Genomic DNA, 19,137 nt, shown 5'->3' with positions numbered 1-19,137 from the left:
GCCTTCTTCAGGCATGGAGAATCAGGTGACTTCCACTGGGATGACTTGGCCTTTGTTTCTGGACCATGGCTGTAGACCCACCATTCATCTCTGGTTATGAACTTCTTTAATCTCATTCATTAGCAGAGGTTTGAATCAAGTCATTAGAGACTGCAGCACAATGTTCCTTCTGCTCTGGTAGCACAAGGCACAGAATGAATTTTGCCATGACGTATTTCATGCCAAGGTCCTGTGTCAAAATCCCAGACACAGTTTTTGGAATCCCCATATCAGCTTCTAGTTCTTGCATTCTCAGACGCCTTTCTCTGTTGATTGCAGCCCGTACACGTTCAACATTCTCAGGAGTTCCGCTTGTTGCAGGCTTTCCAGGACATGGATTACTTTCAAAAGATTCTCAATCATCTTTGAAGCTTTGTGCTACACTTTTATTTGTGCTGCACTCATTGATTCATCTGTGAAAGCCTTCTGAATCATCCACATTGTTTCTGCAGAGGATTATTCAAGCTTAATGCAAAATTTTATGCAGATTAATTGCTGTACTCACTCAGTCATTTTGAATGTGATGACCACACAGTGCACGTGCTCACTCTCACTGTCTAATGTCTGCCGCCCTCACTGACTAGCACAGTGAAGTCATCATCGTTCACACACGCACATTCCAGTCCACTCTCCTCATCTGTCAAGTTACACTGATGTCACGCAAACCATTCTGGTTATATTACCAATAGCCAGACTTTTTCTAGACAGATCTCATATGTAGAAAAATAAAATTTAAATACTCTGTGAGACCATCACCTGCTGCAAATCTTCATTACTAGTGGAATTCCTGTCTCACATACAGGTTAACAGAAACCATTATTGCAACTGAAGGATGTTAGTCTTATTTCATCTTCAATTCCATTTTCTCTTCTCAGTAATATATATATACATACATGCAAATATACTCTAAAATATTTTCAAAATATAAGCTCTACAAATGATAGAAAGTTGATATAACAAAATATGGTCATGTTTTGAGTGCTCGAATGCATTTACAAATACATCTCATCTGACTATCTTCCTGGTTACGTCAGTGCTGTATGCAGAGACTGTGGTATCTGACAGCATACAGCAAGGATCTTCAACAAATCCGTTTCACATCTGTTCTGTACAATAAAAAGTTTTGTAGATGCTGTTTTCTACTGCACATTGTCTGCAAGATGTTTGAAGTATTTTGCAGCTATAATAATAGATGTCCATGAACTATGTTTTATTTTGTTGTCTGAAAAAACTGATTCTGCATTAGCAATAACCTGTGTGGCCATAGATGCAATGAAGAAAATGTAAGCAGATGGGACACATCTGTTAATCATAAACATTTCTTCATTAGTGTCATCATCAGATTTATTTGTGTTATATTTCTGTGAAAGACTCTGACAGTGCTGACAGTGATCATATTTAATCTATATTTTAAAACAATCAAACCAGGCCCTGGACAGTTAGCACAGGTGGTTAGAATGCTGTTCCGACATGCCAAGGTTGTAGCACATACAAGAATCAACATATGAATGCATAAATAAGTAGAATAACAAATTAATATTTCTCTCTCTAATCAATAAATAAAAATTTAAAAAAATCTAAGCATTGGCCATTTTTCTTAGGTGTGGCTCAATATGTCCATGAAATACATTTGGACTTTTAAAATCTTGTTCAGGACAGCTCCTTGCTGTTAATCATGTAATATCAGTCACATCCAAGTTTTTGTAACTAAGTGGCAAGTGCATATTGTCTACTCACTCAGCACTGGGGGCTGAGAAGATGGCAAGGTAGAGTGCAATTAATCAGCAGTGGAGAAAAAGTGAAGACACAGAGGCGTACTATTACCAGCTATGCTATTCACCTTTGTGACAATGCTGCCCCTCAACCTCCTCATCTATGGAAGAATTATGAGACCATGCAATAGACATATGAAACCCTATGCAAAACGCATATGGTAGATAGAATTCAAAAGATGGAAACACAAGTAACACAATTTATTGCAAATGGTGGTGCTCCAGATCATTGTTGTTCCTCAAATGAAGATGTATTAGTAATTTCTAAATATTGACTTACTATTGGGAAGATTCATATTATACAAAAATCTAAAAAGATTTTTAAATTCTTTTTTTTGCCTGGATTTCAGAATTATTTTCAGGATCCAAATGAGTTTATATGCAAGAAAGAATTTTTGAAACTGTTTTAGCATTAGCATAATAAGGAATAAATGTCCATAGTTATACCTCTAGACTAGACAGAACTGCTCTTTGCTTCTCTCTACAACATATACAGAAGAGCCTGAGCCAAAGGACTGGGCCACAGCACAGGAGGGGAGGAGGGCTCTGCGAAACCATCACCTGCTGCAAATCTTAGTTACTACTGGAAGTCGCTCCTCACATACAGGTTAATGGAAATAATTATTGCAAGTAAAGGATGCTAGTCTTATTTCATCAGCTACTAAAAAATATCTCTCCACAAAATGACTATCCAACCACAGGAAATACAATATTTAACAGTAAACTTATTTTAACCTCACAAAAATTCACAAACCAAACAGTAAGTACACTAAGTCCAGGACAAACCAAGCTTCACTCAGAATTTCAAAGTCACAACAGTTCTGTCTTTATCATCCCATTCTGGGTACAGCCATGTGGAAATCTGCAGGGCACTATGCAGTTCATGATGGTAACAAGGGGAAAAATGGACTGGGCAACAGATGAAGAACCACATTAATGAATGGATTGTAAAAACAATTTACCAGCCCTGGCTGGTATGGCTCAGTTGGTCCTTCATCCCATACACTAAAAGGACACAGGTTCCATTCCCAGTCAGGGCACACACCTGGGTTGTAGGTTTGGTACCGGATGGGGGCATGCACAGGAGGCAACCAATCAATGTTTCTCTTTCACAATGATGTCTCTCTCTCTCTTTCTCTCTCTCCCTTCCTCCCCCCCCTCTAAAATCAATACCATGTCCTTGTGTGAGGATAAAAAAATTACCAATGCAATAAGCAAATTTGACAGAACAAAAGCAAGAGAGACCCCATACATGAGAAATTCAGAAGGAGGCTACTGAATACAGGTACCAGTTATTACCTTATGTCTGCCTTTTACTTTCCTAACTTGGAACATGTGTTGCACTTTGCTTCATACTAATAATTGTCAACCCTTGGACACACATTAGAGTCACCTGGGAATAATTTTACAAAGTACTGAAGGCAGGGCCCTAACTCAGACCAATTAAATCAGAATCCTGGTACAGACCAGACATTAAAAAAATGAACAAAACTCTCCATGTGGAGGAGTGGAGTCGGGGTGGAGAGCTCTGCACTTAGACCCCGTTTTTCCCCAAAGTAGCAGCTTTCTCCCTACAATGTGAGAAATTTTCTTTAAAATAGTCTCCCACTTCGTAAGAGGAAATAAAAATCTACAATGCCCAAGGAAATGCTCAAGTTTAAGTTTAAGCATGAGCATCCTAAGTCCAAGATATTTGTAAAAACATAAAGAACAAATTGAAACCTCAACTTGCCTATAAATTCTTGGGAATATCTAAGACTGTTGAGGAGACAGTTTGGACTTAATATTGTATTTTTTCAAGTAACCTTAATACAAATATCAGGAACAAAAATTTTTTCCATGAAAAATGAACATTTCTAGAGATAAATCAAAGATGACAAGGACAGTTTAATTGTTAAAAGGTCATTAGTGGATTGTGAAAATGCCAATTAAAATGTCTCATCAATTATCATAGATAGATAATCTTGATAAAATTTAACACCAAATAACAACAAAGAAAATAATTCTTAATCACTAACATAAAAAATCTGAAATAATTGGAAAGTGGGATAAAAGAAAAAGTCAAATACTGAAGAATAAAGTCACACACAGTTTTCACACACTGCAAGAGCTTTTAAAGTAGCAATTATACAATTTTTAGAAAAAAGGGAACAGTAAAGATGAATTTGGTAGATACTATTTCAGTTCTCTGCATACATACATTCCTCCTTCCTGGCAAGGGGACATGCACAGGGACAGCAGGACATGAGAAAAGAGAGTGACATCAAAGGAGAAGGTGAGGAATTGTGCGGAGGCCCAATTCTGTCTAAGAACCCTCCTCCAGAGTGTGTTCCCCATTTGCCAACACCTCACTGACTAATCTTGTACAGCACATTTGGCCACCTTCCTTTTTTTGGAAATGGAGGATGAAAAATGGCCATTTATTTCAGTTGCAATGATGAAAAGAGAGAAGGGATTTGAAAATTGTAGAGTGTCATGCCAATGTGACACCTCCTAATCATTACTATTACACAGCAGAAGAAGAGGCACGGTAGAGGGTTGGAAAGGTGATGCATACAGAGGAAAAGTGAGCATGCAGGAAGCGGAAATGAAGGTGAAGTGGAAAAGATTCACAGATGGGTTAAACCATGGAGCAGTTCAGTAGCAAACGAGGTAAGTAAATAATTAGCCAAACCAAAATAAAACCAACTATAGGATCTATAAGGAAAGAGGGAGAAAATCAACAATACTCAGGGTGAAGAATGAGCAGGCTGCAGATCAATGCTTGAAATGAAGAAACAAAAACAAAATTGGAGAATTCTGTGGGAGAGGAAATGAAACCTACAGGCTAAAGAAGTGGGTAGCACTTTGGTTAGAGGGCGTAGGTCACTCATTCTGTCAGAATTATTCAGGCCATGGATCTAACTTTGAAATTATTTGCCATGCAAAATACATATGAAGATATTTGAAAGATTGTAAAACATGCAAATTATGATCGCCCTAAGAACATCTACTTAAAATTCTCAAAGGTATAAGATGTGTTATTAATTTTCTAAGTTTAGGCTAATTGCTGTGTAATTTCAAAATACAAAAAGGCCTATAAGCATGTGTGTGTGACAGAGAGAAAGAGAATCTTTGGATTTTTCTCTAAAAGAAGAGTAGGGGAAGGGTACTATTTTGTGCTTTAATATATTGCTCTCAAAGTAATTTGACAATCAGCTCTTCAAAGCAAAATGCCTAAGCAGAAGTAAAGGGGAAAAAAACCAAATTCAAACCAAGGTCCGTAACAAACAATAACAAAGTTATCTAAAAGCTCTTAGTAATCTGGCCACTCAGTAAACAAGGAACCAGAAAACTACCCACAGCATCCACTGGGCCCCTTCCTGAGGGCGTGTATTCTTCCCACTAGACTTTCAATAAACTGATGAAAACGAGTCACTGTACCTGCAGCCAGAGCCTGTCCCCTGCCATGGTATTGCCGATGGCACCGCACTGGAAGGTGGCAAACTGGCCGGCATTCACTTCCACGTTCTGAATTCGCAGGAAGTGGGGGGTCCTGGCTACATGGAGAAAAACAAAGAAAGATATTAAAAATGGAGACCTCTACCGAATTTGTATCTTTTTGACTCTATCTGTAATTTTGGGCCTTTCCATTTTGTTTACCTTTGAAGAAAATAATGCTTTTGCTTATCAGAGCTTTAAAGATTTCATTATGATTGTAAAAGAGATCATGGAAGGCTTTGGTGTTCTCTATAAAAGAATAAAAAAACCCCAGTGTTCTGGGATGGAACCAAACAGAAAGAAGATATTTTATTGTTCCTGCTGTGCAAATTATCACAGCTCGGCAGTCTTCTTGTAATAACAGATCTGTATTAATAAAGATTATACTGAAGCCTAATTGATGTTTTGAACAAAAACATATTAGATATTTATACTAGCAACATGAAAAGAACAGTAAGAAGTTAAATGATGTTGTCAAGGAAACTTTTTAAGCCAAGTACCGAGCTGTGCAAAATATATATTTCAATACAACTAATTGGTATGCAGCACTACTGGTATAATATTTCCCAGCCACCAAAAACACTATCCCTATAGACAGGCCCTGAAATTGTGCTGGGACTGCCATAGCATGGTGGTTTTGCTGATAGTATTTCCAATTCAAGAAGAAAGAATGATTCCAAATGCTGGAGAGCATTAAGTCTCCTACATACATTGCCCACAGGGACAGCTGTTTAAATAAAAGTTAATTCTGAGAATCACAGGCCAGTTTCTGAAGCACACTGAAAACATGTGTCAAGGAACTGGAATAATAGGTTGGGAATTAAATTTGGGGGAAACTTCTACTTTCAAGAAAAAAATTCTCAATCGCAGTGATGATAGTGTGAAAGAGTAATAAGGGGCGGGGACAGAAAAGGTGAGGGAGTATAAAATGGAGATAACAGGATGATAGTATTTTCTGGGAATTACGGATAAAGCTGGACAACCACTACAATATTTTTACGGCATGCCGGCTTTCCCTCACGGTTAACACTTTCAAAGAATGGTGCCCAATTACTAGGTACTCAAAGATGATAAATGAGCATTAATATCAGCCTGTGAAGAACATAATTAGGAATGGAAGTGGGTTACTAACCAAGAACAAAGAAAAAATGAATTTTAATATGAACAAAACACAGGAAACCCCCATTACTAATTTGGAGATCACTAATAATTCAGACAATGTATTCTTTTTTTCCCCAATTTTTTTATTTAATTATTTTTCAAGTACAGTTTTCTTTCTATTACTCCCATCCCATCCCACCTCCATACTCCCCCCACCCTTCTCAGTTGTTGTCCATGTATCCTTTATATATGTTCCTCTAAATCCCTCCCCTATTTCCCCTGAAATTCCCTCCCCTCTCCCCTCTGGTCACTGTCAGCCTGTTTTCTATTTTAGTGTCTTTGGTTATATTTTGCTTGCTTGTTTGTTTTGTTGTTTAGCTTTCTGTTAAAGGTGAGATCATATGGTATTTGTCCTTCAACACCTGACTTACTTCACTCAGCATAATGCTTTCCAGTTCCATCCATGATGTTGCAAAAGGTAGGAGCTCCAGACAATGTATTCTTGATGCTCAGCATGCAAAGTACCCCAAAGAACTTCTTAAAAAGCAGTGTAACTACGGGTCACTGTTTGTAATACTACTAATTTAAAACCTTATGAACTATTTTTCACTAACGTAATCAAATTACCCTTGGGCAAGAATAACATGATTCTAAGGTTTTCAGAGATCTTTGTAAAAAGTCCCTAAATCAAATTTCTTTTCTATTTTTTGTTCTCAAAAAGCTAAAAGACCAAATGTTTTTAGCAAATGAGCATCTTTTAAAAAATATTTTATTGTATACACCATTGAAGTTATCCCATTTTTCTTCCTTTATCACCCTCCACCCAGCCCAACCTCCAAATTCCAAAATCAGTCCCTTCACCATTATCCTTGCCCATGGGTCCTTCATACATGTTCTCTGACTGGTCCCCTCACCTTCTTTCAGTCAGTCCCCACCTCCCCCTCCTTTCTGGCAGCTGTCAGTCTGTTCTATGGTTCTGTGGCTTTGGTTCTGTTTTGCTTATTACTTTATTTTGTTCACTAAATTCTTCTTAGAAGTGAGATCATATGGTATTTGTCTTTCACCAACTAGCTTATTTCACTTAGCATAATAGTGTCCAGTTCCAACCACTCTGTCACAAAAGGTAGAATTTCCTTCCTTTTTCTGCGTAATATTCCATTGTGGGAATGTGCAGTGTTTTTCACCCACTCATCTACTAATGGGCACTTAGGCTATTTTCAAATCTTGGCTATTGTAAACAGTACCGCTATGAACATGGGGTGTACAAAATCTTTCGAATTGGTGTTTCAGGATTCTTAGGGTATATTCCCAGCAGTGGAACCACTGGATCAAAAGGCAGAATAGGTATTTCTCCAAGGAGGACATACAGAGGGCCCATAGTCACACAAAAAGATGCTCAGCATCACTAGCCATCAGAGAGATACAAACTAAAACCACAATGAGATACTACTTCACACTGGTCAGAATGCCCATCATAACCAAATCAACAAACAAGTGTTGGAGAGGATGTGGAGGAAAGGGAACCCTAGTCCACTGTTGGTGGGAATGCAGACTGGTGTAGCCACTGTGGAAAACAGTATGGAATTTCCTCAAAAACTAAAACTGGGACACTTTTGAACATTTCTGTGCCATACACTTTTCCACTGAACAGTCACAGGTGTCCTATGAGGTAGGTATTTTTTCCATTTTACATATGGGGACAGGGAACTTGGAGGTACTTGGCTAGTAAGTATCAGAAACAGAGTGCAGACTCTGGTTCACCCAGTTCCACAGCCCACCCTGCCTCAGCAAGGCCCACAGGGCCACCCATCCATGGCCCCCTGAGCCATACTATCTCAGCAAGGCTCACTACCCTGGGTCAGTCATTCCCATGCCCTTCAGCCCACTGCCAGGTGCTTCCTGTCTGATGGTCGGGGTTTTAATTTCTTTCAAGGCCCTTTGCAAATGCTATTTCTTCATGAAGCCTCCATGGATTCTCTTATCTTGTTGTTAGACCTTTCCAGTATTACATATCCTCTGTCTCATACACAGTAGTTTGCCCTCATCAGTCGGGGGGTACATTCCTAGACACTCTGGATTCCTGATACCAAAGATAGTACTGAATCATATGTACTCTATGTTTTTATTATACATACATACCTAGGATAAAGTTCAATTTATAAGTTAGGCACAGTAAGAGATTAACAACAACTATAATAATATAGGATAATTATAACAACATATTGTAATAAATACAAGTTTTGTGAATGTGGTCTGTCTTTCTCTCAAAATATCCAGTAACTGATCTGATGACACGGCTGCTAAGTGACTAAAAAGTAATAGGATGTAAAGTATGGTTACAACAAATACCCCAGGTGGGCCTGGGTGGGACTGTGAGGGACTCTGTCGTGCCACTCAGAATGGCGCACAATTTAAAACTTATGGCTCTGGCTGGTGTGGCTCAGTGGATTGATTACGGGCTGTGAACCAAAGGGTTGCCAGTTCAATTCCCAGTCAGGGCACATGCCTGGGTTGTGGGCCAGGTCCCCATTGGGGGCCACGTGAGAAGCAACCACACATTGATGTTTCTCTCTCTCTCTTTCTCCCTCTCTTCCCCTCTCTCTAAAAATAAATAAAATAAAATATTTTTAAAAAGAGAACCTATTTTAAAAAAGAATTTGAGATTTGATTAAGTTAATAGGACTGCATTGGAAGCCGAAGTTCTTTTACTGTCCAGGAAATTTATACAAAACTGAATATTCTTATTCTTCTAATTCAATACAATATGTTCATTATAGTACAAATGTCATCGATTGGAAACTTCTTCAAATGTTTTTCCCCTATAATTCTAAGCACATTACCCCTAGCCACATGGACACTGAACTACAATATATATACACCATTAGAAAAAAGAAAAAGAGAAACGATGGAAGTGGAAACCCCTGTGTTCACCAGTGCACTTGTACGAAGGAAGGTTTTATCTAGGTAGGTGAATTCTAAGGAGCTGACTGGAGTGGCGTATGATCTGCAGTCTTTCAGGACACACACACTAGCTTTCACTGGGACTCCGTAAGGAGCTGCCAGGGCCACCAGTGGTCTGCTTCCTAAGGGATATCCCACTTACTCTCACAGCTTCCACCCCTCTATGAAAACTCCTCTCCTCATTTCTCATTTCCCAATGATGAGGCATGCTTTCAACCACTCTGATCATTTTTCAAAACTTCCCCAAAAGACTTCTAAAATTTTCCTTTCCAAATCATTTTCCTGTAGCTTTTTCCTTTGTCCATTCTTCTTTGTGCTCCTCCTGTAAACGTGGATTTGTCCCAGAACTAGAACTTGGATCATTTCCCTTTGTAGAATGTGTGCTCTCCCTGGTAGATGCCTTCTGTCTCCACAGAGTCAACAATTCAGGAAAGAGTAAGAACTCCCCAAGTCATATCCTCAGTGCTCTACCAAAACCATAATGAATCAGAAAACATGTTTGAGGTTCCCAGAAACAAGGAACCTGTGAAAGTCTCAGTGGGCCACACTCCTGCCAGCAACAAGGTAAATCTTTGATTATTAGGACTCTTGGAGCCACTGAAGGCAATTGTGTGGCTCTGCAAGGGCAGACAGGCCCCTCCAAAGTCAAACCTTACCTCATGCTGCACTCCAGGCAAAGGGCAGCCAGACCAAGGAAAACAATAGCCACTATAGCCCACATGGTCAGCTGTGTCCTAGAGCCACAGTCCATTGTTAGAGTCACCAAGGTGAAAGCTGACAAGCCAGTTGTGGTCAGAGAGTGATAAACACTACAGGGTACTCTTGTCCTGTGAGGAGCAGGTTTTTTAAAAGTAGACCTTTCAGTCTAATGAAGGAAAAACTGGGACATAGAGCAAGGGTAAGGGCGATTTGTAGGGTAGGGGAGTATGGGAGCTGACTTCCAATTAATGAGATGCATATAGCACGCAGGAACTATGGAGAGGCATGTTCCCCTAGAGGTAAAGAAGGGTCTCCTAACACTTAGACTGGCAGACATGGTATGAGCTGGCTAGTGAGGGAGCCTGCTCATGCCTGTGGCTTAGATTATCTGGAATCCTCAGCACAACATCTCACCCATCTTGCCCTCTCCTGTCCATCTCACAGTCTCCTAATTCTTCTTGCCTCTGGCCGCAGGTGAAGTTGCATCCCTAAAACAGGTGTCTGGGTGTGTAGCCATTTTCATTATAACATGGGTTAAAGAGACATCTGAGGCTGCTCTTCTGCAGTCTCACCCCCATTTGGCTAAGCCCAGGTTAAGCCTGTGCTGAAAAGTTGTTGAATATTTTCAGCATCGACTCTAGTATATCCCTCACAGTTAAGTCACTGAAAATTAAAAATTAAAAGTCTCTCCTAAAAATCTATTGCAAAATCTCTATGTGCTCTTCGTGTATGTCTTATGCCTTGACTTCTTACCCTACACTGCATCTATGATTCCCTCTTCTTCCTCCTTACCCCCAACTCTTAGGCTGCCATAATTCTCAGAATCCCTCTTGCTTTTCTTATGCATTACAAATGAGTTCTTTGAACTTTTCTCCACCAGAAGGATCACCAAGATGCCACGGAAACAAGTGAACTCTGCACCTACCTCTTTTCCTATAAATGTAGACATGCAAGGAAGGTTTTCTTTCCTATAGTTACCTTTCCTTTCCTGCTAATTCAGATTTCCACCCCTTGAAAACCTTCCACACTTTCTGAGGGGCACATGGGAAAAGATAAAATACACTTAGTTTGTAACATCAAGAGTGAGTTTCCCATGGACTAAAATCATTAAAAGAAAATGAATTCATTTCTTGAAAATTTTAAGTTCATTGCTTATCAAGTATGTCAGGAGACTTATTTTGGAAGAACAAAAGTGGACTACCCATGTAGTTTTTTTTTCCTTTAAAAATACTACATAGAATGTTTCTGATCTATCTGAGAAATAATTTACTTTCCCCCCAAATCTGAATGACTTCCTGAAACAACTTACCTAGACTATCTTCATTTACATATTCCTCCTACTGATGGGACTAATAAAAGCTGTCCAAGATATTTCAAATCAATTTAATTCTTTTTCCTAAAATTTGTGATTTAAATAATTTTTCTTTTAAAATATTTTCAATAATAAACATTACAAATAGACAAGTACTTAATTTTTTTAAATCTTCACTGAGGATATGTTCATTGATTTGAAGGAGGGAGAGAAAGAAAGACAGAAAGCGTTGATCGGTTGTCTCCCATGTGTGCCCTGATCAGGTACTGAACCTGCAACCTAGGTATGCTCCTGCTGACCAGGAGTCAAACCCACAACTTTTTGCTGTACAGGACAACACTCCAATGGACTGAGTCACCAGGTCAGGGTAACAAGTACTTAATTTTTTAATCATATATAAATTTACTTCGAAGAAGCAACTTTTAAAATATGCATGTATTCCTGTACAACGAATTTTTTTTAATGGAAAGCATCCTATACCTGTTAACCAGCTGAGAAGACACATGTCATGTTGACCTAAAGCTTGGGCCTCTTGAGGGAGGTTGGGAAATTAAAATTTAATGTGTCTAGGCTCAGAGTGAATTCAGAAATAGATATTATAATAAAATAATATGTATTATTTATTTAACCTGATGAGGAGGCAGATAAAAAGCCAAATTCTGAAAACAGCTGAAAGTGGGACAGGAATGGTGGGGCGGGGGAGTAAACATAAAAATAATTGGAACCAAAAAGGAAAGCTTCCCACACCTGGTAGAATCCTCTCATGTGGGCTATGGGTGGCTGTGTTATTCAGGATGGTTTTGAGAGATCCGATGGGAGTGTCTGGCTTTGCAGAGAACCATCAGAGCAATCCTCTGCCATTAAAGAAAACTTTATATGCTCTAAATTGGTCTATTGATATCTTTTTCATATTTTTGTAGCAACTATGCACCCTTTTAAAAGATTTAACAATATATTCAGTCTTTCCCCTTGTTAAATATTCATTTAAAACTGTTTTGAAAATCTGCCTGATGTACATCATTGGTTCTCAATCAGAGGCAATGTCACCCCCTAGGGAACATTTGGCCACATCTTGGAGGCATTTTTGGTTGTCACAACAAGGGTGGGGAAGGTCCGGGTTCCACTGGTATCTAGTGCTCAGAGGCCAGGAAAGGTGTTAAACATCCTGCAAAGCACAGGGCAGCACTGACAAAACAAAACAAAACAAAAACAAAAACAAACAAAAAAAACAACTACCAGACTCCAAATGTCAACAGTGTCAAGGCTGAGAAATCCTGGTCTATACTACATGGACATAGAGGAGTTTGATGAGACATTCTTCCACTACTGAACACTAAGTTTCTTACACGTAATACCAAGATGAGGTTTTCATAATTAAATTGTCATGTAAACTTTTTGGTTTTTCCTTTGGATAAAATTTAGAAAGGAAATTTATCAATGTAATCTCCTAATACTTACTGTCTTCAGGGGGGTTGTGTTAAGATGTAACTAGAATCATTAACTTGGAGGCCAAAGATATGATTGTGTTATAGTCTTTCTGCATTCATCTCATTCTTAATAAAGGCATTGCACAGAATGAAAGTTATCACTTTTCCTTTCGATCTTCAATACCGCTTTCTCAAAAAATGCAAAAGCATATTCCTTGTACAATGAGGGTCACGGCCTGAGGAACTTATATCTATGTCCAAACTGTGTTTGGGGGAGGGCCCTTTTGTGCAAATGACCAACTGTTTTGCTTTGGGAAATAGTGTTGCTTGGGTGAGAAAAAACTGGTGGAAAAAAATTATCTGGCTAAGATAAAAAAGCTCCACCTCAAATGGAAACCAGATGAAGACATACAAACATATTAAGCATAAACACTTATATAATCAAATTAACCTTTTCAAATGAAAGAGTATTATTTGACCTGAATGGAAGCTGGTAACTCATCCACCAGGATGAATAAGACAAAGGAGCTGCAGGATTCTATTTCCAGATCAATTTCCTTCGAGAATATGAAAGCCAGAATTCCTACTAATGGAATTTTAAGTTTTTTAAAAATAAATATTAAAAGCCTATATAATCTTTCCAGTTTTAGAATGCCTGGACCCTCCCTGGCTAGTGCAGTAAATCCCACAATTGTTTTCAGTTGGGAAGTAGATTAAGACTGACAATATTTTAAATTTGGATTTTTAAGCACATGGGTGTTCAAGATTCAATACTTCATCCCCTTACCACCTCTGAATAAAAGTAAAAGTTCCTAAACCCACACACTAGTGATTTTCTAAAATTTGTAAAATAGCAATTCAAAAAGTACCTATTCAGAGTTGGGATAAAGATTACATAAGATGATGTAGGGAAGGCATATGCTATGCCTGGTACTTACCCTAAAAAATATTCATTACTATTTAAAAGACTTGATTTATCACTGGAAACTGGAAAAAATCCCAAGAAAAAAAGCTTTACAGCCAGAAAAGTTTCAATCCCATGCTGAGCTGTATGCTCTGTACCTTGCCAAACTACCTTAATTGTAACACCAGGTAGGGTACTGTTAAGAGTAGAAAATTTCAATCTATCCCATATTCAAAAAGAAAAATGCTCTTTCCAAATTTATAGGCCCATTTGTCTCCTGGATATCCTTTTAAAATGCTATGACAGCTTTCTTCTAAAACCTGCAGGAATTCTAATAACTATCTTCCATGAATTTAAAATAGTTTTTTAGTATACCGCTCCTACTTTCTCTTTTCTAACATATTTTGTTGCTTGTTACTATGAAAACAATTTTTCAAACAATGGATGTTTTGAGGTATTAAGTTATCTCAGATCAGCTTTTGATCCCAAAGTCTGGAATTATCATTGAACAAAATGCAAATCTTTTGCTAAATGTCTCATATTATTGATTCTTCAAAGCCTACAACAAAAATCTGAGCCCTGACCCAGTTGCTCAGCTGGTTAGAGAGTTGTCTGGATACACCAACATTGCGGTTTCCATCCCCGGTTAGGGCACATCTGAGAAACAACCAATGAATGCACAAATAAGTGGAACAACAAATCTCTCTCAATCAATCTCTCTCACTTCCCTCCCCTACTTCCTCTCTCTCTTCAAAATCAATTACAAAAATCAGAGAACAGTAATTTGTGAGATCAAAGTGCAAACTGAAGTGAAACAAAAGAGGATTGTGTGCTAACTACTTTTTATTTTTATTTATATTTTGCTGTGATGGCATAGGTTGAAATGAACTGGAGACATGCCCAAATGCCAGAATAAACAGCCAATGTTTCTATTTGTGTAGCATATCATCACGAATAAGAAAAACAACGGCTGCCCAAAACCATTGTTTTAAATTTAAAAATGGACACTGATAAGCTACTCCATTTAATAAATCAATCCATTTAGCCACTTAGGGTTACAATCTACAGCTGACTCATTCTAGTGGGCCTGTCCACATGTAGTGCCTAATAATAATAATAACAATAATAATAAGTAATGAGCTCTTAGAATGTATTAAGCAGTGCTCTAAATTCTTTCTTATGCATTAATTCATTTAATCCCTATATTTACCCTGTGAGGAAAGTGTTATTATTACTATCTCATTATGTGAATAAGGTTTCGGAGCCAAAGAAATACAGAAGATTTAAGCTTTGCTCTTAACATGTTTCAGGACAAAAAAGTATTATTTTTTGTTTGAAATTTAAAATGGATCTTAATGGAACAATTTTTCAAGAGGAAAAATAGATTCAACATTTGTATCATAAAAAAATAAGTAGCCACTGTATACAAACAAGTTTTATAAGTCACCTGTATATTAAACAAGAATGACATTTCTTTGGAGAAAAATCCAAGTTTCTACATGTTTAAAAAGACTTTATTTATTTATCTTTAGAGGGGAAGGGAAGGAGAGAGGGAGAGAAATATCAATGTGTGGTTGCCTCTCGTGGGTTCCCTGCCGGGAACTGGCCTGCAACCCAGGCATGTGCCCTGACTGGGAATCGAACTGTGATCGTCTGGTTCGCAGGCCCATGCTCAATCCACTGAGCTACACCAGCCAGGGCTCAAATTTCTACATTTTTAAATGTAGAAATTTAAATATGAAATGTCAGTTCTGAGTCCTATGCATCTGTCAACCAAAGCACATGGATCTACATTTATTCAACAGAATATAATTCATAAAACACTCCTAATTTTTGATTTATCACTGTTATTCTTATTTTAGTTACACTGTTTAATGCCTGTAACACAATCTAAATTTGGGAGTAGGCAAGCAATGTTTGGGCATTCAAATAAATCAATAAATAAAAAATTAATTTTGTTTTATAAAATAAAAATTATTTTGAACCACATTTTAATGCAACATTTCTTAAATTTGAAAGAAACTGCTGACATTTTATATTGCAAACTAGCAATACAGAATAGTTTTGTAATTTGTACTCACTTTATACAATATGGCACAAAGGTTTTTTAATCCTTTTTAATATATTGTGTTTTTTATTTTTTATTAAATTTATTATGGTAACATTGGTTAATAAAATTATATAGGTTTCAGGTGTACATTTTATAAAACATCATCTGTATATTGCATTGTGTGTTCAGCACCTCAAGTCAAGTCTTCTTTCACCATCATTTTATATTATTATGTTTTTAAATTGGCAGAAAAATAGTAAAGCTTGATTCTGTGTAATCTTTAGATTTTAGAATTCAAGGCATCATATTTGCAAATAATTTTTTATATACTGTGTTATATTACAACATATACAAAGATTATACACCATAACTAAGTGAGATTCATCCAAAGAATACTGAGTTGATTGATTAAAATCCAAAAATCAATCAATATAATATACCTCACCAATACCTCACCTGGGGCAGTGAAAGAAAAAACCACAAGATAATCCCATAGATGATGGTATTCAGGACACACTGCCCCAAAATATGGCACCATGGTATACTGGATATTTTAAGCTGAAGGTGTTAGAGTAAAAGAGTAAAAGCAAGAAGCAAACTCTGACCTTCCTCTACCTTCTCTCCTGAAACAAGCCATAAAACTCTCAGTGGAAAAGGTGTTCTCCCTTATCTCCGAAGACAAAAAGTATACCTTTCCAAGTTTCCTTCTGTTTACTACACTTACCTCATATTTTTTAACCTATCATATTTTTCCTCAACTCTCCACTTTTCATCAAACCTAGCATAAAAATACTCAGGTGTAATTGTCTCTTCAGGTCTTCATCCCATAGTACAGCTCCAGAATCATGAAAATGGTATATTAAATGAATGTGCATGTTTATTCTTCTGTTAACCTGTCTTTGTCAATTTAATTTTCATACCTAGCCAGGGACCCTAAGAGAGTTGAGGAAAAGTTTTTCCTCTCCTACATATGCAGTTTTGAGGGTACAAGCTATGTGCTTTTTTGCTAAAAAAGAAAAAGAAGTTTTCTAAAATCCAACACTTTCTCATGATAAACAAAACAAAATAACAACAAAAAACACTCAACAATAAAAGATAAAAAGAGAATGTCCTTCCTGATAATGAGCATCTACAAATAATCCAAACCCACAGCTAACAACATACATAACAGTAAAAGACTGAAAGATTTCCTCCTAAGATCAAGAACAAGACAAAGATATTTCTTCTTTCCACTTCCACTTAGGATTATACTAGAGATTCTCGCCATAGAAATTATGCAAGAAAAAGAATAAAAGACACTTGGATTAAAAAATAGAATGTAGCTGTCCAGTTCTCCCAACACCATTTGTTGAAAAGGCTATTTTTACTTCATTTTATGTTATTGCCCCCTTTGTCGAATATTAATTGACTGTAGAGAGTTGGGTTTATTTCTCGGCTCTCTGTTCTATTCCATTGGTCTATGTGCCTGTTTTTATACCAGTACCAGGCTGTTTTGATTACAGTGGCCTTGTAATACATTTTGATATCAGGTATTGTGATCCCTCCTACTTTTTTCTTCTTTCTCAGAATTGCAGCTGCTATTCGGGGATTTTTATGGTTCCATATAAATTTTTGAAACATGCAAAAAATGAAACTTGAGCACCAACTTACACCATACACCAAAATTAATTCAAGGTGGATAAAAGACTTAAATATAAGCCGGGAAACTATTAAAGCCCTAGAGGAGAACATTGGCAGGAAAATCTCAGATATTTCATGCAGCAATATTTTTACTGATATGTTCCCTAGAGCAAGGGACATAAAGGAAAGAATAAACAAATGGGATCTCATCAAAATTAAAAGCTTCTGCATGGCTAAGGAAAACAGTATCAAGATTAAAAGAGAAGCAACTGTTTCAGAAAACATATTTGCCAATGATACCTCAGACAAAGGTTTAATCTCCAAAATATACAAAGAACTCACACAACCCCACTCAAAGAAGACGAGCAACCCAATTAAAAAATGGGCAAAGGACTTGAACAGACATTTCTCCAAGGAGGACATACAGAGGATCCAGAGACGCATGAAAAGATGCTTGATATCACTAGCTATCAGAGAGATGCAAATTCAAACCACAATGAGATACCATTTAACACCAGTCAGAGTGGCTATCATAAACAAAGAAACAAACAACAAGTGCTGGAGAGGTTGTGGGGCAAAGGGGACCCTGGTTCAGTCTTGGTGGGATTGCAGACTGGTACAACCACTATTAAAAACAGTATGGAATTTTCTAAGAAAACTAAAAGTGAACGTGCCTTTTGACCCAGCAATTCCACTATTAGGAGTATATCCTAAGAACCGTGAAACACCAATCCAAAAGAACCTATGCACCCCAATGTTCATAGCAGCACAATTTATGATAGCCAAGAGTTGGAAGCAACCCAGATGCCCATCGGTAAATGACTGGATCAGAACGCTATGGTACATTTACACAATGGAATTCTATGCTGCAGAAAGGAAGAAGGAGCTCCTACCCTTTGCAACATCATGTATGGAACTGGAAAGCATTATGCTGAGCAAAATAAGCCAGGCAGTGAAAGACAAATACCATATGATATCACCATTAACAGGAATCTAAACAACAAAACAAACAAACAAGCAAAATATGACCAATGACACTCAAAAAGGGAACAGGCTGACAGGGTCCAGAGGGGAGAGGGCAGAGGGGGGAGAATCATAGGGGAAAAGGGGATGGACTCATATGAACATGTATAAAGGACACATGGACAATAACTAAGGTGGGGGGCAGAAATGGGAGGGAGGTGGGGAGCACGGGGGGCAGGGCTGGGAATATAAGACAGAAAACTGTACTTGAACAAGAATTAAATAAAAATTAAAATTAAAAAAATAGTATGTAAAACTATCTCTACTTAAAGATGAGACAGTCTTATACATAGAAATTCCTAAGGATCCAAAAAACAATTAGATTATGTAATAAATAAGTTCAACAAAGTCTCAGGATATATGATCAATATAAAAAATAAACTGTATTTCTATGCATTTGCAATAAACCCAAAAATGAGATTAAGAAAACAGTTCCATTTATAATAGTGTCAAAATAAACTACTTATGAACAAATTTAAGAAAAAAAGTACACAACTTGTACCCTGAAAACTAGATATTTTTTAAAGACCATAATAAAAGGAAAGACAGTCCATGTTCATGGATAAGAACAGCTACTATTTTCAATTCTGGGCTCTCTATTCTGTTCCATTGATCTATGTGTCTGTAATTATGCCAGGCTCAGACTGTTTTGATTATTGTGGACTTGTAATATAGTTTGATGTCAGGTATGGTGATCCCTCCTATTTTGTTCTTCTTTCTCAAAATTGCTTCAGCTATATGGGGTCATT

General features: G+C 37.4%; 1 protein-coding gene across 9 annotated transcripts in view; it reads right to left on the bottom strand.

Moving 5' to 3' along the window:
* Positions 1-19,137, bottom strand: part of PTPRM (protein tyrosine phosphatase receptor type M) — an 827,815-nt gene that overhangs the window by 471,242 nt on the left and 337,436 nt on the right. For all 9 annotated transcript variants that reach the window (XM_037050333.1, XM_037050337.1, XM_037050335.1 and 6 more), the window contains exon 5: positions 5,235-5,350. In XM_037050333.1, coding sequence (XP_036906228.1) covers positions 5,235-5,350 — 116 coding nt within the window. The remainder of the gene's footprint in view (positions 1-5,234; positions 5,351-19,137) is intronic.

Source organism: Sturnira hondurensis, unplaced genomic scaffold (genome assembly GCF_014824575.4).
Source record: "Sturnira hondurensis isolate 20B ecotype Veracruz unplaced genomic scaffold, ASM1482457v3 Scaffold0006713, whole genome shotgun sequence".
NCBI classification, from domain to species: Eukaryota; Metazoa; Chordata; class Mammalia; order Chiroptera; family Phyllostomidae; genus Sturnira; species Sturnira hondurensis.
This window is presented reverse-complemented; position numbering and strand designations above follow the sequence as displayed.